This window comes from Schistocerca piceifrons, chromosome 5 (genome assembly GCF_021461385.2).
Source record: "Schistocerca piceifrons isolate TAMUIC-IGC-003096 chromosome 5, iqSchPice1.1, whole genome shotgun sequence".
NCBI lineage: Eukaryota > Metazoa > Arthropoda > Insecta > Orthoptera > Acrididae > Schistocerca > Schistocerca piceifrons.
In genome coordinates, this window is record NC_060142.1 from 393536062 (window position 1) to 393561968 (window position 25907).

The 25907-nt window shown below is 37.4% G+C and overlaps 1 protein-coding gene across 1 annotated transcript in view; it reads right to left on the bottom strand.

Annotated features, from left to right (window-relative positions):
• Window positions 1-6831: 6831 nt before the first annotated feature.
• The window catches only part of LOC124799024 (band 4.1-like protein 4), a 578366-nt gene continuing 559290 nt past the window's right edge, over window positions 6832-25907 (bottom strand). The window contains exons 19-20 of the mRNA XM_047262561.1: window positions 23791-24112; window positions 6832-9147 (exon numbers count right to left, since the gene is read on the bottom strand). Coding sequence (XP_047118517.1) covers window positions 8977-9147; window positions 23791-24112 — 493 coding nt within the window. The 3' untranslated portion in view covers window positions 6832-8976. The remainder of the gene's footprint in view (window positions 9148-23790; window positions 24113-25907) is intronic.

Sequence of the window (25907 nt, forward strand, 5' to 3'; positions counted from 1 at the left end):
CTCAGATGGCTCTCAAATTTAACTTGAAAAGAGTTTCCCATAATAACTTATTTAAAATGGGTCTTTTCGATCCATTCCAAATTCATCCAAAGTTAAGAGGAATGTATGTCTGTAAAAAGAGCCACATGCTTTAAAGTTGGTCTCTTCAGTCTGTTCCAGATCCTTTCAAACTTTTGACGATTGTATGTCTGTAAAGAGAGCCACACGCTGCTTCTTCTTCTTTGTTCACGACTACTGTCTTTTCCTTTGACTGATCATACACAAATGATTCACAAAGCTTTCGGCTACAGCCTTCATCAGGAAAGGAGAAACGCACACCAATCGTACACACAAGCAAACACTCCTCATACACACATGACCATCATCTCTGGCAGCTTGGGTCACAGCTTCTGGAGTTGGAGATCATGTGTACATGAGGTGTGCTTGCTTGTGTGTATGGATAATGAATAAGTTGCTCTTTTTCTGATGAAGTCTGTGTCTGTAAGCTTTGTGTAAGAGTCTTTTAATTGTGCCTGTCTGTAACTTAATGTATCATCTTTACAGTAAGTAGTAATCTTTTCCTACATTGCTGATATTCCTACCTGGAATTTCCATTGTTTGATCAAATAAAAAGATGGGGCCTCCCAGCCAATAATGCCATATGATCACTTCATTTGAGACAAAAGATTTGTTCCACACAGGATTTCACTCTCCTGAAACTGTCTTGATATTCATCCTACTGGTAGTCAACCTCTTTTTTCTCTATATTTAATAAGACACTGGAAAATAATTTGTAGGAAACAGGTAAGCAGCAAAATTCCTCATGGTTGTCTGAGTCAGATATGTAGTGAGTGTTTGAGGCCACTGTTCAGTTTTCAGAGATTTTTTTTTTCTTTTTCTCAAATATTGCACTTGATGTAGTTTCTCTGCTAGCATGCCCATCCACTTTTCCACATTTTTGTTAGTACTCTATCTTTCCCTGCATGTTTTATTGTTCAGTGGTTTTTAACTTGTGTGAAATTGTAGTGATTCTTTGAATTTAAGTCTCTTCTGTGGTTCTTCCCAGTTTAAAGACATCAAAATAGCTGTCAAACATTGGCAATTTTCCTCCCTGTTTGGTACTAGAATGTTGATCTTCCTTTTAAAATACAGAGAAAGGCTAATATTGTTATAATCCTTCCATTAAAATGTTATAAAACTTTCTGGTGTCATTTTTTGTCTTCTTTCAGACTTTCAACACAGATTTTATCAAGAATGCTTTTTTTCTGCTCTGATTATCCTTGTTGAATAAAGTCATTCCATTTTTCCATGGTTTGGTTGGAATACCATCTCTTCTGGACTTTATGCCTTTTACTGAGAGCATCTCCACCATTTCCTTATCTTTTTATTTATTTATTTACATTTTCTTTGCAAGGAGCCTTCGTAATGAAGGCTTTTGCAAACATCAGACTTAATAGGTTAGGTTAGGTTAGTGTTTTTTAAGGTCCCGTCGACAACGAGGTCATTAGAGACGGAGCACAAGCTCAGGTTAGGGAAGGATGGGGAAGGAAATCGGCCGTGCCCTTTCAAAGGAACCATCCCAGTATTTGCCTGAAACGATTTAGGGAAATCACAGAAAACTTAAATCAGGATGGCTGGAGACGGGATTGAACCGTCGTCCTCGCAAATGCGAGTCCAGTGTGCTAACCACTGCACCACCTCGCTCCGTCCAGACTTAATACTATGGTTATCTTTACACTTATAAAATACACTATATTCTGTAGCTGTTGCTTCTTATGTTTATTTTTTACATTTGTCACATTACAACTGATATGCTAATGCCTCATGTTACAATCACTAGCTTAAAATTCGTTGAAAGAATATAAACAATCTTCTGTTAGAAAAGATTTTAATTTTGTTTTAAAAACATTTCACGTGTATGTTCATAGAGCATTTGGTAGCTTGTTATACCAAATCAAACCACTGATGTATGGACTTCTATCAGTCATTTTTAATGTTGTTCTGTTACAGAAATAGTTACACTTTGTTCTAGTGTTGTGACCATGTACATCACTGCCCTTGATAGCTTCTGTTGGTTGACTTCTAAAAAAATACAACTATTTTGAAGATGTACATAGAATATATTGTCAGATATTTGTGCTGCACAAACACTTCACAACATGAATCTCTATGTCCCATACCATGTATATGTCTTATTGCTCTTTTCTGTAGTAGTAGTAGTAGTAGTATTCTTTTTAAATGTACATCAGCTGCACAGCCCCATAGTTCAATTCCGTAATTGAGAAAGGGGTAAAGTGTTCCATAATATACTAATTTCAGTGCTTGGCTAGGAACCATCTTTGCGAGCTGGCTGAGGAGATATACGGCACTACTGACTTTTCCGCATACGAAATTAATGTGGTATGTCCACCGCAAATTTTCATCAACATACACACCCAGGAATTTACAGTTACCATTTTCTGTTGCAGAGATATTACACACACTATTCATATTGTTGTGGTGAGAATTGCCTGTTTTAAATGTTAATAGTTGAGATTTGGTGACATTCACCTTGAGACCCTGATCATTGAAGTAATTTCTTACTTCTGTTAGACCACTAGTAGCAAGAGATTGTAGCTCATTAGATTCACTCCCATAGAATAAGATTGATGTGTCATCTGCATAGCTTACAATATGGGAGTTAATGGGTTGTGCAATGTTGTTAATATATATAAGGAAGAGAAAGGGTCCAAGGATTGAGCCCTGTGGTACACCTTGTAATACAGTTCACTGGTGGACTGGGAGTTCATGATTTTATTATGTAGTTTGTATGACAATTTAGTGCTTTGCTTACAATTCAGCAGGTATTTGGTTAAGATTCATGGCTTGATCCCCAATACTATAAGATTTTAGCTTTTAAGAAGTACCCTAGGTTTACTGTATCAATTGTCAGGTCCAAGAATATACCTGCAGTCTGCATCTTCTGATCCAACAGACAGTTAACTTCTTGGATGAACTGTGTAACTGCTGTGGTTGTACTTAGCTCTTTTCTGAAGCCATGCTGCGAATCTACAAGCAGTTCATGTTTTGTGAAAAAGCACTTAGCTGATAAAGGATAATGCTTTCAAATATCTTACTAAAAGTGGGAATTTATGATATTGGTCTATAGTTGGAGACATCTTCCTTACTTAACTTCTTATACACTGGTTTCACTACACTCATTTTTAGAAACGTTGGATACATGTTTTCTCTAATGCTGCAATTAATCAGGTGAGTAAGAGGTTTAGAGATTTCTTTTAAGCATGCTTTAGTAATAGCACTGGATACGCCATCCCATCCAGATGAAATTTTTTTCTTTAGCATGTATATTGCCCTGCGAACCTCCTGCTCATTCACTTCCACAAATTCAAATTCGGTACACTGGGTGAGATGGCATCGGGTCTCTACCTGTGAATCTATAATATGGGTTGATTGTTTGCCAGAAGTGTAGTAGTTATTAAAAATATTACATATAGTGTCTAGGTTTCTTATAATGTTACCATCATGTCTTATGCTAAGTGATTCCATGTTCATCTTGTTGGGACCTTTTCGGTATTTGTCAGTCAGCTTCCAAGATGCTTTGCTTATGTTGTCAGACTGTTCTGTTGTTTTGCTGTTAATCTGATTCCTTAGGTTAACAATTTCGGTTTTAAAAGTTTGCTTGGCCCTATTGTATTTTTTCTTGAAATCCTGCATAGTAGTAGCTTTATAAAGCTGGTTTAGATCATGTTCTTGCTGCCTGAGTCTAATCAGATTTGGTGGGAGTTTTAGTCTAGGATTACTACCTGACAGAAGTGGTCAGAATAAAAAAATCTAAGTACTGTAATTTACCTTATCTATAACATCTTTGTTGATTATAGCATAATTTATTCTAGTGGAACATGTGTCCGTCACTCTGGTGTCAGATTTGCTATATTTACGAGATTGTATGAGGTCAATACATCACTGAGTTTCGAGTTTACTGTACTATTTGAGCTTACATCTATATTAAAGTCACCTAATATAATAAGGTCATTAGAACCGGCCTGACCAACAACACTACAAAGTTTATCCATAAACAGCATTACATCAGCATTTGGTGGCCTAAATACTCCATCACTTTATGCTTTGGTAACTTAAGATCATTACTGTGGAGTACCTTACCTGTCATTTAAATTGATCCTTCTTTGGTGTGGTATTCAAGAAAGGAATTTTTTTTAGCTTCTATATCCTTATTAACATAAACTGCCACACCACCACCTTTATGGTTTTGCCTACAATAACTATTTGCTGGTATGTAACCTTCTAATCTATAATTATTATTTCACTGCATTTTAGCCCATGTTCCATTATTACTAGTACATGTGGCAAGTGTTCCTCTGTGAATATTTGTAGTATATCTAGTTTGTTTCTGAGATATTGCACATTTAAGTGCATTAACTTTAAGGGTGTTATCCCTTCTTGTTTATTTACCATCTTGCATGAATCAAAATTGTTTGAGTTACACTTTTTACGACATTTTGCATACACTGTTTTTTTAGAACTGTCCTGCAATGACTGATCACTTATTTCACAGCCTGGCTTTTCTTTGCGTGAACGGGACTCAGTCATATCCGAAATACATCCCTGAAAACTATTATTATGGTCCTTTATTCTAAAAAAGTCTCGTGGTTGTAGCCCAGAGCAATTGGAGCTTTCTCCACAGTTTGCTTATGTGGGAAACTAGCTTCACCTTCCCTTTCCTGTTTCGGTGGAATCCGTGTTTTGTGTGTTCATCACGACTCATCTTACTTAAGTCTATCAAATGTACATGGCTAAATTTATCACACAGTTTCTTTAGCTTGGAATTGTAGTGCCGAATCTCTTTGTTTACACACGACCACAGTGGTAAATCATGTCTCACTAGCATATCTGTGATGACAATGTTCGTTTGAAATAGTTTTGGTAATATGTTACGGGAACATCGCAGGGCTGTCTTGCTTTCATTTTTGTATTCGTCTTTGCTGCCACCAATAATCACAATGTGAGCGTCTTTGTTCAGTTGACTTGTTTCTGTTGTAATATTCTCCACCACTACATTCAACATTGCACCAGGCTTGATTTAAGTGAAAACTGAATGCTTTGAATGCATACTTTGTGAAAACGTTTGGATAGATCTTTTCCATGACTGTTGGCATAAAGAAGGAGCCCTTTGGTGCATCTTAAGGTTGGCAAGTTCTTTTCTGGTTCTTTAATGGCAGTTTTGTGATTACTTTCTTGTTTGTTTATGTCTGTTGTGTTACCACAATCCACTACTAGTGCTTAGAATTTGTTTGATAGTGGTATCACTGGGGCTGTACTTACTTGTTTGTTATTTTCAGCACAAGTCTTATTTTCTGCGCAGAATGACCATTAACAATGGCATTGTCGAGTTAGGCGATAATTCCGATCCACTGCTTTATATTTAATTTCCAGCTCTTGATATTTCCTCAGAAGTTCTTGATATTTTGTATTGATTGACACTAAATCATCTGTTAACATGCTCATTATTTTTTCTTTTGTCTTTAGCTTGTTCGTTATTTCATTTTCTGCGGCACTTATGAAGCAGTGTCGGCATGTCCAGTCATGTTCATGTTTTATATATTTCAAATTGACTTTGACACATTTATCATTGGTACCAGTGCTTGCAGTCGACACACAGGATACCTCTTTTGACCTTCTTCAAGCAAATTTTACAAACCTCACTATCACTTTTTAAAGAAAATGAGACATCACTACACGAAAAATGTGCACTCGATGCCATCTTGCCAAAGGATTTTGAGCTGCTTTTGTGAAAGATTTGTTTATGTCTCCCTAAGTGTCCATTCCCGTTTTTGATAAGTTTTTTTTGGTAACTATTTTTGTATGCTTTGAGCAATTATATGTAAATCTTTGTCTTATTTTCAACTTTACTTTGGCAATCCTGACATTGGCATTTATGGTGTCTCTTTTATTGTTGGTTATTGTTGCAATATAATCAATCTTAAATTTACCTAATAAAGATTAAGGTAGAGGCAGGTGTTTGGAAGGGCTCTAAAATAAGTAGACATAAGGACCAATATTTTCTATTTCTGTTAGTTCTTGTATGCATTGGGTATCTTACAATTCTTTTAGATTCATTTTCGTCTTACCTGGGCATTGAAGTAACCAGCTAAAATTTTCACATTTAAATAGGGGAATTTATAAGATCTTATTTCCAAGTGTTTCCCAAAAGAATTCTGTTGTTACTTTTGTTGATATGGATTATGGAGGCATGGCTCAAGCATTGATGATTGTATAAGATGTTTTTTGTATCTTAATGTTATTAGTAATGCTGACAATAATTTATCAGATGGTAAATTCAGCTGAGAAAATAGTTAAAATTACAGAGACAGTAAGTCTAACCATTATATAGCGATCAATTTCTGGGGAGGAAAGAGAGAGTGATTGGAGAAGATTGCAAAGATGTGAAAGATTACTCAAAAAGAGGTTTGAGAACAAGAGCAGGAAAATATAAGAATAAACTGCCCTTCTCCCCCTTCTCCTTCCCTCCACCCAACTAATCTACCTTTCCTCCCTGAAGAAGGAACCCATGGTTCTGAAAGCTAAGTACAGCATTTCCCACTGTAAGTATTTATGTACTAATACTAGGAAATTTGCCTCCTGAAGGTAAGTAATGGCTAGCCTGTTTATTCACAATTTTCAAAAATAATTTTATAAGAGGGTATTTCAGGCACTTCTTGTAGAGGCCTGAACATCTTGGTTTCGAGAGGTTTCTGCATATCTAACAGACATAGCAAAAGGGAAGAACTTTTCAATTTCTAGTACATTTATTAAAAACACAAATTTTTGGATGGAAATATATATGACAAAAAATAAAATGTGCCCATCTTTTCATTACTTGCACATTTGTATAAAATTGTAGATCACACACAAAGAGCACAATGAAAGGTAATACAAAATATTTGATTACCACAATACCATCAGTCATGTTTTGAGTTACGGACATTTTGCAGAAACATTTGATGGACAAATTTCACCATACCTACTTCAATTTTAGTGAAGTGTAAAAACATGTATATGACAACCTCTTATTTTTAATCCAACTCACATGTAAAGAAGCATCATCCACATCAGTTTAATTTGGATAATTTTCCACTGCAATCTTTTTATGAATCATGGGATATTTTGAAATGGTATGGACATTAAGGACTGTTTACTAACACAGCCATTTCATTTATCATTACAGTTAATTATAGAATACAAAATCTGATAAAGCTTAAATCTGTAACAGTAATAATATTTAAGATGTATATTTCAAAATTTCAGAATAATTCATAAATTAGTGCATGTTTCTGAGATAAAAATAATCAAATATTGTATAAGCATTCTTGCTGCATGTTGGAATATTTAATGATGTGATGAATTGAGGCAGCTAAACATTCATTCTGACTGGCAGGATGTTTACAAATACATTGGATGTTCTGTATTTTTTAAAAACACTTTTGAGATAAAGATGTCTGTTACAATCTATCTGAATACCTATTGAAATTACATTTGGAGCAACAAATATGACAAGGTTTTTACATGTATCAGTGACTTATTTACTTCTGAACAACCTCGGACATTTTGTTGCATTGACAGTTATGGCAAGTACAATGGGGAAACAAAGCATACACTCACATGCCCTTCTGAGCTATTCTTATATAGTTAACATTAGCTCACTGTACTTCAAAGAATAATTATTGCTATTATCAATGCCGAAAATCAGCTCAAAAATAGTTTTGAGGCAATATCTGTCAAAAAGAGAGAGAGAGAGAGAGAAAAGGAAAATCAGCATTATATGGGCAAGTAAAGGGATTTTTGTTACTCAGTACAGCATCTGATAATAGGTACAACTTCTGTTTCATTTAGGGCAATGGTGCTCACAATTCAAATTTACTCCCCATTACAGTGGCTGGTAACTACTTGTAATATGAGCCTTCATGGTATTATTATAAGGAAGTATACAGTCAGTCAGTACACTGTTTAGTATCACAGCACATCTATTGCAGGACTCTGAATATTAACTGCAGTAGAAATTGCCAACTTCAGACAGTTCTCCTTATTTAAAAATAACAACAACACATTAAAACTCATGGTTGCACCACAGTTAACTTTATAGGAATAAAATGAAATAATATGGCAAGAGGAACAAAATATATGAGATTCAACATAATGCTCATGTGATTAATGGGACTACTACTATATAAACCATTCTTACATGCTTTGGCTGGTAAACTGAAGAAAATCTGATATGGTTTTCTTTACAGGGATACTTTCTCTTGGTAGTTCAGTCTGTTATTTGTTTCAAATATTATTTACAGTCCATGCATATTTACAGTGGAATCTGAATATGCTATATACAAAACTAAGTAATGCCACTGAGCATACATACAATAACCACAGATACAACAGACACATATGTTTCAAATTAAATACATTTTCACATAAATACGACACACACAATATGACATTAGCACAAACATGAGGGGACAAAAAGCAATACCATGGCACATCAGTAAACACTTCTGTAGTGGAAGTAGAAAGCTCATGGATTAATGAAAGAGAATGGACCTTTCTTTTACTTCATCTTGTTGCAGGCACATCATTACTAATATTAGAGATACATTGCTTTTACCTGCAGTACTAATTGAAATTTTACAAAATTTGATTGCAAGTCATTCTTTCAAATATTTGGTATTTGAAAATGTCTTCTATTTCAGACTAACACATTCTCTCCAGATTGTCCTCATCCTTTGGTTTGTTCTTCCTTGTCTATTATTAAAACACAGTATTAAAAATGTTATATAAATCCTTTTCAACTACAGAACACTGTATCCTGACAATATGATGGGTACAAAATTCAACTGGTAAAACACTTAGTTCACATTATCACACACATGACTTATGTCTTTATATGAAATTTCTTTTTGTTCAGTAATTTGGCCAGTGCAAATTTTATTATAGCTCTGTGCTCATTTCATGTGCAACTTCATGTCCATTGGCCATATCAGATTTACTGCTTGATGAATCCCCGTTGTTGGGCTTGTACATTGTTTGAGTTTCTAGAGGTTCTTCATCTTCACATATAGTCTCTGTGTCATTGCTCCAAACAGAGCTCATCGTGCTTGTCTGAAAGCAAAGCAAATGAAATACATTTCAACAATTATGTTAGTGCAGGATTAATTGGTACTGTGTTAGTAACAAAGGTTATGACTGTAATTAAAATATTTTACTTAGTGACACTACAGGTGATTGTACTGTGTAGTTTCACAATTCAGGACATAGAAATAATTTTCATATAGCCTTTGCTTCCTTGTATGCTTTCAGACTGGAGTACATATTACAGTGAGAAGATATTCAACAAGCTCCTATCTAACATGAAGCAAGAAATGGGGACTCCCTGCTGTTTCAAAAGGAAGTTAAAAATGTGTCTGATTAGCCACTCTTTCCACTAATTATCGGAACATCTAGATTCAACAATAGAGAATTTCTGTTAGTTACATGCCAAATAGAGTATCCATTGTAGAGTTGCATGAAAATTAGTGGTGTACTGCAAATAGGAGTAATTTTCTCTGAAAAATACCACTTTAATCAAGTAATGTTAAGCTGCCAACAGCAGGTTAAACAGCAGTTGTATAATATAGCTGAGGAGGTAGGTTTTTCAATGTAGCAGCTTTCTTTTTAATTTAGTCAGTTACATTTAGCTGTAAATAGCATGAATAGCACTAAGCAAAGCAATAATTTGTTGTCAGTACAGAATACAGATTTTCTTGTCGCTTGTTAATGTATTGATGGGATCTACAGAACACAATGAATGAATTAATTAATGGGCAGAAGGAACCACAATATGAAAATGATAGTGAAGAAAGACAGCAGTTATAATTTCTTCAGTGTAACGATATATTTTTTGTAATTGGGTCAGGGTTTAACCCAATCTTCTTGCAACTGGCATTTATCATTAGTAAATAATACTAATCTAAAGATATATGGAATGTTTATTGCAGAGAGACCTTATGTTTTAGAAATTTGTACTAAAATAACTATGGACAGTGAATTAATGTATGAGGAATCAGACCCTCAAACAATTTTGTCCATTCATAAAAAATAAGCATTAGTGACCATCAGAGACAACTGCAATCATATAAAGGAAAGTAACTACTCAGCAGCATTGAGCACCACTTGGTTTCTTATATGCAGAAATAAAACTCAATATTTCAGTGCAAAGAAAGTATGCACATACATTGGACTCATCAGATATGAAAACAGTTCAGTGGTATGTGTTGTATTATTTCCAGAGAAAAGGTGGATAAAATTCCATGTATTAAGTATCAAGAAAACTTTGTATTGGAAACTTCATTACATGGTACAGCATGAAAAAAGGCTCAGTTTATTTGCTGATAAACTTCACATTCATTAAGACTATAGCATTATGATAAGCTGCAGTCATGAGAGTTTGTAATGAATAAGAAGTTTTATGTGGATGGCAATATTGACTTTTTTGGAAACACATTGTTTTCAAATGAAGCGACTTTTTATTTCTCTGTGGCACTGATTTAATTTTTGAATTTAGGCTTCCATGTATTGTCACTGAATTTGTTCAGTGTACATTGAAAAGTAGGTTGATCTGTCCATTTTTTGTTGTTGTCATGTATTTTGACACATAGGAGCACTCTGAATGTTATAACCATAGAGAATTGGCAACCCTATATTCTGTTTTTGGGGGATGCTGCTGTGCCCCCTCCCTCCCCCCCTCTCTCCTCCCCATACCTATTGGATTATAGCTGTCCGCAAGTTTCTGTATGATAAATATCCCAACTGCAGGACTGCGGGTAGTGGACCTATTCTCTGACTGTCATCATCTTTTGGTTTTTTCCTCTAAAACAGACATACATAAAAGAATGTATTGTTTAAGAGTTGGCATTATATAAAGGACTTCATATATTTGCCTAAACTGGATGACATCTCCATACTGAGAACTTGTATTAGACATTCAGTTTCTACAGTCACAATGAACATATCGAAGATGCATGTGTGGCGAGGATAAACTTGACTGTGTTAAGCTTTGTTCACATGTGACACTTTACTAAAGAACTCAGAGTAAATTGAATTGTTTAAGTAGTTTTGTTTTCATGTTTTTTATTATTTTTTCTGTGAGCATGTAATAAGTAGAAGGTTAGCAAAGGTTCACCCTGATATGTCATCATCTGAAGTTGAGCTTGAATCTGAAATTAATTCTGGAGGAATAAATTACACTGAAGAAAATGTAGCTCAATATGTTCATATAATTATGTTATGGAATGTTCTGGCAGAAGGTAAATAATTTTGGAGTGAAGGTAAAAACTCTAGCAGTTTTCATTCTTTTTTGTGCCTGTCAATGACTTAATGCTTCCACTATTTGTTGAGTTGTTACCATCAGTCCTAAATTATTAACTTGTTCTTTTCTTATAATTTCTCGGCCAAGAAAGTTGAGATTTTTAACTCATCATGGACTTATCAATCAATATAATTCCAGGTCCTGGCACTTCTATTGCTGCCGTTTATAAGTGAAAGGTGCCTGGGCAAGACTCAAAGATAGAGCAGCTTGTTTGTGAGCGGAGTGGAGGAGGAGCTGATGGGCATGGATGGCAGACACAGCAGAAGGGCAAGATGGGAGGGAATATAAAAGTGTCGTGCTAACATCTATGCAGTCCACTCCTCAGATACCTGATGATGGCAATGTTGTCACTTAACCAAAATGTTATGCCTGTTTCACTCTGACATCCAGCCGTTCACCCTTTAACTACTTCATCAGTACAGACTATGATGCAAAATTGACAGATCAAAATTGTGAAGGAGGATGATAATAGGGTGGAAAGAGGTCGGGGGGTGGGTGGGGGTGGGTGGGGGGGGAGGGGATGAATGAATGAATGAATGATGTCTTCATTTTATTATTTTGTAATACCCTGAGTTATATATTCATTTCTCTCTTGATATTGGGTACTGGATAATTTAACACTTTTCATGGCATCTGTGTACCCCTCATAAAATACCAACAATTGAGTCTGAAGATTTGAGCTGGTGTTAGTTTTAGAATGTATGCATCATTGTTATCATAATCATTATTTTTACTGGATACAGTGTTACATATGAAAGTAGTTCATGGCCAGAAGACCTTGTCAAGACAGTGATGGTTCCAGACCCCAAAAAGATTTGGGTGATCTGGATCTTCCTCTCCACCACCAGCTTTTCTGAACTGCACAGTAAGAATTATCCTCACAACAAATTTTCCGCTCTCAAAATCATCCTGGCCTCAATCTACAGTAACATACCGCCCCACATTCTCCATACATCCAATTGTTCCTGCTCCCCCCTGCTGTCCCCTTCTCACAATTCGCCTCCCATCACCCTCATAGTGCACTGACCTCTGCCAGTGCACACCCCTGACATTTGAATGTGTATGCATCTATCTTTTCTGAAGAATAGGTGGGCCAAAAGCTTACACGTAACAGTTTTTTCGTCGTACCTGTCTGCAACTCAGCATGTCATCTTTACGGTGTGTAGCAACCTATTTTTTTCATAACATTGTGGTATGCATAATATCAGAGAAGGAAGGGGAAGAGCAATTTGGTTTCAAAAAGGGGGAGGTTTAAGAGGAGCTGTAGGACTCATTAGAATAATTGATGAAAGATGTATAGAAAGAGGAAAATGGAGTTTGTTCATACACCTGGGAAAGATCTTTGACCAAATGAAATGGGACAAGATGATGGAAATTCTAAAATTGAAGAAGGTGAACTGGAAGTACAGGAGACTAATTAAGGGATTGTACAAAGGCAGAAAGCAACCACGAAATAGTATGACAGACAGGTTTGAAATTAGAAGAGGATTAAGACAGGGTTGTTGTCTTTCCCCAATGCTGCTTGTTACATGTACTGAAGATGTGATAATGAAGATGCTAGAAGTAGAGAAGGACTAAGCATAGGAGGACAGAAGATCAAATGCAACAGATGTCCTGATGAAATAGTGTTTCTTGGAGATAAAACAATATCTCTCAATAGAACACTCTCCTGGATGAATAATTACAAGAGTATGGAATAAAAATCAACACAAAGAAACCTAAGGTCATGAGAGTATATGACACAGAATATAAGAAAGTGAAAACAAAAGAAGCTGAAAGGCTGCACAATGCAGACATTTATAGAGTATGATAACTGATAAATGGATGAGTGAAGTAGAAACAAGATCCAGAATTACAATGCCAAAGCAAGTTTTCCAGAAAAAGAAATGCTTATTATGCAGCAGATTTCGGTTGGGGTTAAGGAAAACTGAGTGAAATGCTTTGTGTAGAGATGTTTCTGTGCAGTTGTGAAACTGGATATACAAGAAGAGAAAAGAGAGAAAATTGTAGCTTTTGAAATGTGGGTTTGAAAGAGAATGGAGAAAATAAAATGGATGGATAAAGTGAAGAACAGTGAAGTATTGGAAAGGGTAAAGGAGCAAAGAACCCTCATACAGCTGATCAAGGAAAGGAAAGCAGACTGAGTGAGACATATATGGCAAGTAAAAGGATTCTAACAACAGCTACTGAAATACATATGAAAATAGAGAGGATAAGAAAAAAAAAGCCAGATTGAAGTGAAAAGAGGGAGATACCAGACTATGAATCAGATGATGTGGAAAGGGATCAGAGAGAGATAGCAATGGTGTCAGGAACCTGCCAATAAGCAGAACATCTTACAACAGTGATGAATTTGGATTTCCTATTAGGCAATTCAAGAATACCTCCAAAGTACTGAACCAAATGTTTGATGATCCATCTAAGTTTCTGAACTCTTATGTACAGAGATTCTACCATTGTGGAAATAGCATCACTGCAAGGACAATGGTGGAGGTCCTATATGTTAGCACAGGACGAGAGATGGTATATGTTACGAAATGAACCTTAGCCAACTTATGGTTAATCCTAAAGCTCATTAGAAGTAGGAAATCCAGGTTCAAACTTTGATCCTGACTTAAATTTTCATATGTTACTTTATATGACTTGTTTGTGAATGTTATTTCTGTTTAATTACTCTGCTGGTATGTATTTTGGATTTTGCATTTATTAATCATGTCATGCATACAGTTTGTGGCCATAAAGTACCCCATCACACTGCTATGTATCAGAATTTTTGATTTACCAAACAGTTAGCAGGTATAGTTCTTGATGTTATCTGACAACACTGTAACAATATGCTGTAATTATTTAGTCTTTTCTGCCTGTAGTCATGTGATAGGCATGTGGTGAGCGCCAGAAAAAAAAAAAAAAAAAAAAAAAATCCACAACAAATTTGATTGAGATGTTTGAACCCTAAGGTTCCTTGCTTGAAAAAGGTGATGTGTCTACACTTTAATAACGTTTTATATTTGTATTTGATGCAAGCATTTTCCAAAGGACCTGGCAATCATTTCAAATGATATAATTTTTGAAATAATGATGTATGTGAAATGGATACAGATGTGGGAAAAAAAAAAGGATCAACAGGGTGTCAGAGAATGCATATTAACATGTCAAAATGAAGGTATTCTCTGAAACAGCTTCACTGAAGAAAATCATGATGCAGTTGCAACATTCAACCTGACATTCAACTGGAGTAAAGTGTAAGTTCTTCTGTAGCGTCACATAACGGATGTGCAGAACTATAGACTACCTTGTAGAAATGTGTAACATATATTGCACTCATGTACTTCTTTTTTGGAGGCCCAATGACATCTATGTAGGAATCAACATTTTCTAAGAGCTACCTGTGTGAAACTGAGCTTCATCGGCCTTTAGATCTAGGTGGTAGTAGATAGCATAGCTCACATTGATATATTTTTCTTATCTTCCACTCCCACACTGTCACTTGGTAAACACAGTGTGTGCTTACGAATAAGTGAACATGTATAAAATTGGATAGAAGAATTTCTGGCACACAAAACCCTGTAATTTGTTCTTACTGGGAGACGTCATCAGAAGTGAAGGCAGCATCTGGCATACTTCAAGTTAGGGAAGAAACTATCGGAGGCAAAGATTAGCAGCTGACCATACAAATAAACATAATGTAATTTTCAGTAACAGACAAAAAATCTGATATTGTCCAGCTACAGAATTTGTGATCAGTCTCAGAATCAATCACATCTTTCACGTATCTAGGAATATCCCTCTTGAGAAAACTGAAGTGCAACAACCACACTAATGTAGCCGTGGGGAAGATGGGTTTCAGACTCAAATTTGTTTCTAAGAATCATGAAGCACTGAAAATCATGGGCAAAGAGGTCATCAACGAAACTCTTGTTCAATCACTTCTTTAGCACTGTTTGTCAATCTGAAAGCTTTACCAAGTTTTAATATAATAGAGAGAAAAGATCCAAAGAAGAGCTGCATATTATATGCAGGTCTCTGTAGTGAATGCATGAGAGACTGTGTGTGTTCTGGAAAGCCTTACTCACAAAATTCTGAGTGATCTTCCAAACAGTGTCAAGAACATATCACTTTCTTCTACATACATCTTATGTAATGCCCCTGGCACTAAAATTTGGGCATGGATACCAACATGTTTTCCTCTCCCATACCATTTGTGTAATGAGTAGAAGGGATGAGTGGGTGGGGTAGGTGGTGGGGGTAATATTTCTGGTACATCGTGTAACCTATGTCAGTCATTGTATGATGGCTTGCAGATGAAGAAGTAAAAGACAATTTATCAAGGAAGACACTGTCATACACTAGACACTGAACTATGTACAACCCACAGTACTCTTCAGTAAAGCAATCGTTAGAAATATAGTTTGGGCCATAAAATCCATTTGTAGGCATCATTCTGTTTAAAATTCTAGTCCCTCACTATTTTCTGGCAGTGAACTGGCTTACACAAATAGTGCTTTCCAGCATTACTGAAAGTCCTTATTTGAATAGGAGTTTAAGCCTGTACAATATTCCACTTCTCAACATTAGTTCATATGGCTTTTCATTTACTAACATTTGAGATGCAGTGCAAGATTGCCGATTCCCTACAGCAGTGATGGAACATCAGACAGAGATTCTACTCAAGTTTCATTACTGGTATATAGTTTTGAAAATGTTTCCATGAATCTTTAAATATTCTGGAATGTTTCAAAAAATACTGTTTTTTATTGGGTTGGCTGTTTATCAGGTATCATCCCAAATTAGAGTTATGAGTACATTCAAATTTAAAAGATATAAAGAAGTCCTACACGCCATAACATTACATTATTTCAATTTTTTGTGAGTTTCAGTATCTATAAAACCCTCATATTTTATCTACAGTTTTTTATGATTCTATGTATGCAAAGTAACTAGATACATAAATGTATTCACACCAATTTGCATATTGTTGTAAGATTTTTTTTCGAGTCTCTGAGCAAATTAGAATTATTTGATTTGAAAGGAACATGTAAATGTATACCTTAAAAATCTGATTGATTTTAATCATTGCTACAAACCAACATTTCTCCTTTATCATAAAAGTATTTCTTATCCATTGTTTGCTTCCAGTTTTGGAATTATGGTTAAGGTTCAACATACATGGTGTCCCAGGAAGAATGACCAATATTCAGGGATATGAGAGGAACAATCATTTGAAGCAAAAAACATCATATGAATACATGTCCTGTTTCCAATTGTTCTTGTAAAATGACTGGACGTATCAACAATGTACATTAAAGGTGTTCTGTTTTGGAAGCATTCAGAAAAGGACATATGTCCATATGGAGTTTTTTTTGCTTCAAATGAGCATTCCTGTCATACCACTTAGCAGCAAAATTCGTACTGGGACACCCTGTACAGTGAACAACAGGGTCGTTAGAGACAGACAGAGGCAGACAGAAGAAATGTCACCATCTCAGTGGCAGTGACTTGGGGAAACCATGAGAAGCATGAATCAGGTTGGCTACGTGGCAATTTGAATTCCCCTCTTCAAAATAAGAGCACTTAACATCTGCATTCCTTACCTGATTTTTTAAATTTTTGTATCACAAAGAAGAAATGCATGACTTAATTTGTGGAAAACTAAAATTTTCTTCCCCCCGCCCCTCCCTGTATCATGCACAAACATGCCACAATATAAAATAATAAATGTTTGTTTATGTTTGTTTCCTTACACAACTTCTGGTTTTCCAAGTTCCAGTTTGCATAACATATTAATAAGTGTGTTACTCTAAAATTCCACTGTTAAAAAAATATATGTTCTGTGTAGGACAAAGCACAGACATGTCAATTTTATAATTTGACAATATTATGAAAATGATAGATTGCTATTCACCATATAACAGAGATGAGTTGAAGACAGGAACAACAAAGACTACTAAACATGTAAGCTTTTTCTGGTTACCTTCCATTCGGAAAGTGGGTGCACTCAGCGACTGTTATGTGACTTATAAATTATAGAGTGCAGCAATCAGTCGTCCATTTTTACATTTTATTACGCAAATCCAGATTTTGGCTAGTAGCCAACCATTCTCAATGCACTATTTTCTATTCTCAATGCATGCAAGTCCCGGTTGTTTGGGAGTCAGTGACATTTCTTTGAAAGTTCAAAGAACTGTGACTGACGCCCAAACAACAGGGACTTGCACGCATTGAGAGTAGAATATAGTGCATTGAGAATGGCCAGCTACTGGCCGAAATCTGGATTTGCGTAATAAAATGTAAAAATGGACGACTGATTGCTGCACTCTATAATTTATACACTCCTGGAAATGGAAAAAAGAACACATTGACACCGGTGTGTCAGACCCACCATACTTGCTCCGGACACTGCGAGAGGGCTGTACAAGCAATGATCACACGCATGGCACAGCGGACACACCAGGAACCGCGGTGTTGGCCGTCGAATGGCGCTAGCTGCGCAGCATTTGTGCACCGCCGCCGTCAGTGTCAGCCAGTTTGCCGTGGCATACGGAGCTCCATCGCAGTCTTTAACACTGGTAGCATGCCGCGACAGCGTGGACGTGAACCGTATGTGCAGTTGACGGACTTTGAGCGAGGGCGTATAGTAGGCATGCGGGAGGCCTGGTGGACGTACCGCCGAATTGCTCAACACGTGGGGCCTGAGGTCTCCACAGTACATCGATGTTGTCGCCAGTGGTCGGCGGAAGGTGCACGTGCCCGTCGACCTGGGACCGGACCGCAGCGACGCACGGATGCACGCCAAGACTGTAGGATCCTACACAGTGCCATAGGGGACCGCACCGCCACTTCCCAGCAAATTAGGGACACTGTTGCTCCTGGGGTATCGGCGAGGACCATTCGCAACCATCTCCATGAAGCTGGGCTACGGTCCCGCACACCGTTAGGCCGTCTTCCGCTCATGCCCCAACATCGTGCAGCCCGCCTCCAGTGGTGTCGCGACAGGCGTGAATGGAGGGACGAATGGAGACGTGTCGTCTTCAGCGATGAGAGTCGCTTCTGCCTTGGTGCCAATGATGGTCGTATGCGTGTTTGGCGCCGTGCAGGTGAGCGCCACAATCAGGACTGCATACGACCGAGGTACACAGGGCCAACACCCGGCATCATGGTGTGGGGAGCGATCTCCTACACTGGCCGTACACCACTGGTGATCGTCGAGGGGACACTGAATAGTGCACGGTACATCCAAACCGTCATCGAACCCATCGTTCTACCATTCCTAGACCGGCAAGGGAACTTGCTGTTCCAACAGGACAATGTACGTCCGCATGTATCCCGTGCCACCCAACGTGCTCTAGAAGGTGTAAGTCAACTACCCTGGCCAGCAAGATCTCCGGATCTGTCCCCCATTGAGCATGTTTGGGACTGGATGAAGCGTCGTCTCACGCGGTCTGCACGTCCAGCACGAACGCTGGTCCAACTGAGGCGCCAGGTGGAAATGGCATGGCAAGCCGTTCCACAGGACTACATCCAGCATCTCTACGATCGTCTCCATGGGAGAATAGCAGGCTGCATTGCTGCGAAAGGTGGATATACACTGTACTAGTGCCGACATTGTGCATGCTCTGTTGCCTGTGTCTATGTGCCTGTGGTTCTGTCAATGTGGTCATGTGATGTATCTGACCCCAGGAATGTGTCAATAAAGTTTCCCCTTCCTGGGACAATGAATTCACGGTGTTCTTATTTCAATTTCCAGGAGTGTATGTAAGCTTTTGGCAAAAAGGTCTTCTTCTGAAATAGACAACATACACAAACATATTCATGCAAACACAGCTCCCACACACACGTAACCACTGCCTCTGGCTGCCAAGGCCACACTGTCAGCAACTGTGCATGATGGGAGAAGCAATCTGGTTGGTCAGGGTGAGGATGAGGCTGGGGCAGGGAGAGGGAGGAAAGCAGGATACGAGTATGAGACAGTAAACTGGTGTTTATGGGAGCACACAGGGATGAGGTGGAGAGAAGGTAGGGCAGCTAGGTGCAGTCAGAAGGTTATATGGAGGGCAGGACAGAGAAGGGGACAGGGAAGGGGGCAGAAAAGGAGAGAAGTAAAAAGACTTTTGGTGTGCTTGTTGAATAGAAGGCTGTGGAATGGAAACAGAGAAGGAGATGGTGGGTGAAGGACATTTACTAATGAAGGTTGAGGTCAGGAGGGTTACAGGAATGAGGGAGCCAGCCACAAAGGAGCATTCCTCTCATTATGCAATACCACCCAAAACTGGAGCAACTGAATCACATTCTCTGCTAGGGTTTTGATTACCTCTCACCATGCCCTAAAGTGAGGAATGCCCCAGCTACTATCCTTACCACCCTTCCTACAGTGGTATTCCATCACCTACTGAACCTACACAACATCCTTGTCTATCTCTAGATAACCCCTGCTCCCAACCCCTTGCCTCATGGCTCATATCCCTGTAATAGATCTAGATGCAAGACCTGCCCCATACATCCTCCCACCACCATCTACTACAGTCCAGTCACAAGCATCATCTATCCCATCAAAGGGAGGTCTACCTGTGAAACCAGTGATGTGATCTACAAGCTAAGTTGCAATAAATGTGTTTTGTTCTAAGTGAGCATGACAACCAGCAAGTTGTCTGTCCGCATGAATGGCTACCGACAAACTGTGGCGAAGACAGCTAGACCACCCAGTTACTTAACATGTTTTTCATTTCAATGACTGCTTCACCTGTGGCATCTGGATCCTTCCTACCAGCACCAGATTTTCTGAAATGCGCAGGTGGGAACTCTCTCTGCAATATATCCTACATTCCCGTAACACTCTTGGCCTCAACCTTTGTTGGTCACTGTTCTTCACCCGCCATCCCCTTCCCTGTTCCTACTCCCCCCTACCCTCCTCTAACCACCCGACTGCACTTAGATGCCCTACCCTCTCTCCACCTTTTCCTTGTATGCTCCCACAAACAACACTTTACTGTTCCCCAACCACACCCCATTCTCCCTCCTTCTCCCCACCTCAGCCTCCTCCTTATCCCTACCACCCAGATTGCTTCTTCCATCATGCACAGTTGCTCGCAGTATGGCTCCACCAGCCAGAGACAATGGCCAAGTTTGTGTGAGTTGTGTTTGCATGAATATGTGTTTGTGTGTGTATTGTCTATTTCAGAAGTCCTTTGGCTAAAAGCTTACATTTTTTTGTAATCTTTTTGGTGTGCCTGTCTGCGGCTCAGCATCTCCCATATATGGCTAATAGTTATCTATCCTTTTCATAACATTGTCATTCTTCCATCCTGGAGTTTTTCATTGTTTAATTTTATAATTTAATTTATTGCTGGTAAATTTTATAATTTAATTTATTGCTGGTATTTTATTACTACAGAATTTCTTTCAATGTTTCCATTGCAATTCCTTGTGCTAAATAATGTAGACTGTATATAGTAGCCTCCTGCTTGCAGTAATACAACTGCTGTCAGGAATAGATCATCAGAATCTTCTCTTTCATCTGGTAGATAGATCTGTTATGAGGGCTGTGAATCCTATTCAGATTTGGTGGCATATGTGACACGAGGTATGTGAAGTAAGGAAAATTCTCTATCATGTGCTCAGTTCAGTGCTATTTTCTACTAGTCCTCTTCATTTTATCATTTTCCTTGTGCCTGTTTAAAATAACAAGCTGTGATCAGCAGCTGTGCTTTCCCATCTCACCTCCATAATATGCATACAATATTATCTTAAAATTTTCGTGTTTGATGTCAAATTAGGATAGCTTTTTCAATTTTCTGTGATGAAGAGCATGCAAATTCATTTTCAGTACTGTTGTCGTCATGTCAGATTTTGTATCAGTCTCAAAAAGTAAAATAATAACAAGACCCAATGGGAAAGGAATGTTTCTTTGTCCAGCATTTTGTTTCTGTATTTAGCAGTATTATGACTCCAAATAGAGAACTATCATAACAGATGATGCAATACATCTTACTACCAAAATACCAAGGTCATTTGTTAGCTTGAACAGGCATGTCACCTGTCTTCTGGCCTTTTGTAATGGTGAGTAGCCTTCAGCTTGGGAGAATACCTCTTGCTAAGTAGCACCTTTCTTATAATTCCTGGATTCCACTTACATTTCTTTCACTTTTGTGTGATTGGCATTTTTCATTCTACATTTTTAAACCTTTTTTTCTGGAAGTTTCAACAACATCTGCAAATGTCTTAAGGCACTGGCACTTGCAGTAATATCAAATCTTTCAAGAATGGTAATGTCAGATCTTTCATGAATGCCGACAACAATTTAGCGAGTTCTTCTGTCCTGAGGCACTCCATGTATCGTCAACTTATATGAAGTCATTTATCTTCTTCTTCACCAGTTAACACACATTTGTTTTCCACATTTCTTTAATTTAGTTCATTTCTCTTTCTCAGATAAAACAGAAATATAATTATATTTTGCAAATGGGGATTGATCCCAATCTACAGGAAGCATCTATATAACTATAGTCAATATACTGCACAATGTTAAATAAATATAATTTCAATGTCATACTGGGAAGTTCTATCAGTTGTTTCTAGTGCCTTGTAAAAGCTAGTGCACCATTAATGCAGAAATAGAATAAGCCATATCTATTAAAAAGCATATTGTCTGAAAAATACAAGAATAAAAGCAGTCCATGTAGTATGTGAGACTAGCTAAAAATTATTCTATGCTACTTGCATATAATTTTCTACTTGTTGCTCTAAAGCTACTGCAACTCCAAGGCATGCAATGATTTTCAACCTCTATTAGCTATTAACTTCTATGCTTGGTATGGAGACAAAGAACATGCACAAGCAAAATTTCATACTAATAAAGATAAACCAAGATTTTTTTTTGCCAGCAGCAGATCAATTTTTACTTAATACACATGGCACTTTTTTATGCTCTCTTATCAGAGATCATGAATCTCATGATTTCATTTTTATTCTCATCTTTTTGATTATGTGCTAGTTATTACAGAAAATAGCACGCAGAGAATCTGGATTACCGGCAGCAGAGGTTGAAAACCACTGCACCCGTTGTGCAGAAGGTGCAGGCAAGCTGATACTCACTGTATGTGCTTTGGATGAGAGGCGAGAGTATAAGCTCTAAGCTGGCTGAGCGAGACCTCTGGTGGAGCAAGTTGGCTGTTAGTCCCGGTTCGTCCTGGCCTCGACAACGTCTTGCGTCCAAATCTCCTGTCTGCACAACAATACACCATTCTCACCCTGCTCCATTCTAGACGTTTCCTCAATCACTGTCCATTTCTTTCTTCTCCTTATGATGAACACACATCATATGTTTTTCTTCACTATTAGTCATTTCAGTATGCCATTCTGTGGCTCAATGTCTGTACTTTTTTTTGTGTGTAATTTCAGTCTCAAGTAATGTCACTGTCATTTGGTCACTCAAGTCACTTCAGTATCTGCAATCTTTAGTGCTAAGAAACAACTGTCACAACTCTACAAATTTTCAGATAAAAAGCTAAGCAGAAAAGACTCAACACCTGATAATAACCATCAAACTATAAGCAAATGCAAAGCCAAAAGTAAGAAAAATAAAGAAGTATAAAGCAGCAAGCAACTCTAAGAGATAAAGTTGTTTGAGTGGAAATGGGTAGTAAAAATCCAGCCTACTAAAGTGATTCAGAGAAAATCATAAAAAACCACAAATATTTTGGAAGAGATTGGCAGAGGGGAAAAAAGAGATGAGGTGCTACGCCGTTTCTTTCTTCTCCCCCCCCCCCCCCCCCCCCTCTCCTTTCCACCTCCTCTCCCTCGCCCCTTCCAAGTGCAAAAGATTTACCAAGTGACTGTACATACTAAAATTTGGAGAGCTGTCAGACAACAGGCACATATGATAAATGTTAGGATGTAGTGATGGAGAGGTTATGTTGAAAGGCAGTGTGAACATTGAAAAGACCTCGGTCAAGATAAAGTTCTGAGTTAGAGATGAATGTGAACAAGGGAATGCTCTGCCATCTCTATATAATATTTCCTTTCTCTGTCACTAAAAATTTGTTTAATACTGAAGGCAAATAACCTCATTTTAAAAAATCTGGATTCAGTGGTTCATGGTGTTGTTTTCCAAATCACAATTCTCCAAACATCTATAGTGTGTGGCATTTCATTTATTTACTGCTCATGGGTGCAACTAAATTTTTAATTTTTAAAAACTACCCATTTCCCTCATCTTTGAAATGTTATTCAGTAAAACAGTTTTAAATGAAAAATACTATCAGGAGTACAGCTACATCTAACTTTTCCTGTTAAATAGTTGCTACTGAAATGGTGGGAGCTTGTAGACTGCAAGCAGCTTCAAGCCAGCAGAACGGGACATGCATGGTATGGTGTCACACTATAATCTCAAACTCTATACTCACATTGAACTTGTTTGAGTCCCTGAGGATTCCTGATGATTGCTGGTAGTAGAGAGGCCCACGTCTGCGGCCTCCACTACCCCCGTGCTGCTGGCTCCAGTTATTATTTACATTAGAAGCTGAGGAGCGATATAACCCTGAAGAACCATCTTCCCATTGCCTTTGTGAAGAGTGGGAGGTAGGTTGGTGAAAAGGCCGAGTGTTAGCTTGTTGTTGTTGACTGTAATCCCGGCCACCACCTTTACTCACTAAGGAAGGCAGAGGAGGCTGCACAGATGCAGTTGACAGCTTTGTTGTTTGTGCGTACTTTGGCCCATCATTTGATCTGTGGAAATTGGATTTGTCATAATAACAGGAATAGCAAACAAACATATAAAAGTAGTGAAACCAAGACAGTGTTCATACGACAAAATAATTCATATATAACTATAGTGTCAAACCTGAAAGTGATTAAATATTCAGGATTGTTTATAGAATAATATAGTATACACTTCTAATGGCTTTAACAATTTTGAATACTGAATTCGTGATTAGTGGAGCTCTAGTTGTACACAAATCAAACAGCTTATTCATAAATTATATATATTTGTCATTAACATTATTTTTTAACAAAAATTGAATTATTAATTAATTAAGTTGTGACTATTAGGTGAGGTTTATAGGCTTTTGTTTTTAAAGCATTTATTTCTACAACAACCATAAGAATAAAGCTTCAAACATAATGCTTACTGCTTATAGTAATATTGTAATTTAAAAAAATATCAATTAGGGTATTTGAATTTTCTGCAATTGAAGACTAATTTTCACATTTGCAATTTTTATTATAACAAAAAATGTACACTATGGTAAAACTATTTATAGAATATTTATGGCTACAATTTGTAGAAATAGGATGCACTTGGTTCCATATTATTGCGAGAGTGATAAGCTTAGTTGTGGTATTTAATGAACATGCACACTTCTTGTATATGCATAAATGGGGAACACAACTGACATGAAATATAACAAGTCTAATGGGTTCACTTGGGTCACATTTGGCCATAACCGATGCAAACTGTGCTTCAAATACATAAAGATGGAACAAATTGGTGAACCTAGAAGTCTCACATCTTTTGACTGGTGACCGAGCTGAACACAGAGGTGTTAAGACAGAACATTCATCATAAAACTTCAGGAAAGAAAAGAAAAAACATTAACTTTTAACCCCATCATACTCCCTGGCTGGAATTGTGTATGTTAACTTTTAGTATGTCTTCGCTATAAAAAAAGTATTTTTTCCCGATGGAAACCTCAGGTACACATTTGTGAATGTTCTGCCTTTTCATCATGCCTGAGTGCTGCCAACTGTGCAGTACTGCCCTGCAGCTCGTGACCACCTGAAGACACAGCTGTGGTTGGTTTGCTGTATTCTATTATGTAATTCAATACTGTTGTTGTTATTTTGCATGATAATTATTGAGTAATCATTGTTACTATTCATTACATTAGAGGATTTTTTGTAATTAATTATTTTATTCCATAAAATGAAGCCAAGTGTACAAAGTATGTTTTGAAAACGGGTACATATTTTTGTATAAACCTTGGACTTAAAATCATTAAAAAATCACTGAAGAGCTTTACCACACAAAGGAAAGTTTTCTTTCCTCCAGAAAAAATTCAAGTCTGAAAGGGTTAAGGTACTGGATCTTGTGTGATTTTCAAAGGAAATGGCTACAATTTACAGAAAAAGGATGCAGTTGATTCCATTTCATTGTGAGACTGCTATGCTTAGTTATAGCATTTAATGAACATACATACTTCTTGTATATGTATGGTAGTTTTATTACCAGTGATAAATGGCAACCACATATGCTGAAAGAATAGTTTTGAAAATTCATTCACAAAATTCATTCACTGTGTCATTCTCCATGTTATACACTATTATGAAATGAGTTCAGAAGGGAGTCTAGTACTCATTATGGTCCAGCATATTCTGCTGTTTTCTATTATCATAGACAAGTGAAAATTCATTGTCCATCCACAACCTGTATATGGCCTGTGGGTATCAACACCCAGAAGTGCTTCTACAAACAACGTGTAGAACAGGTGCCATACATTGTTAGTGTGGAAACTATTGTTGC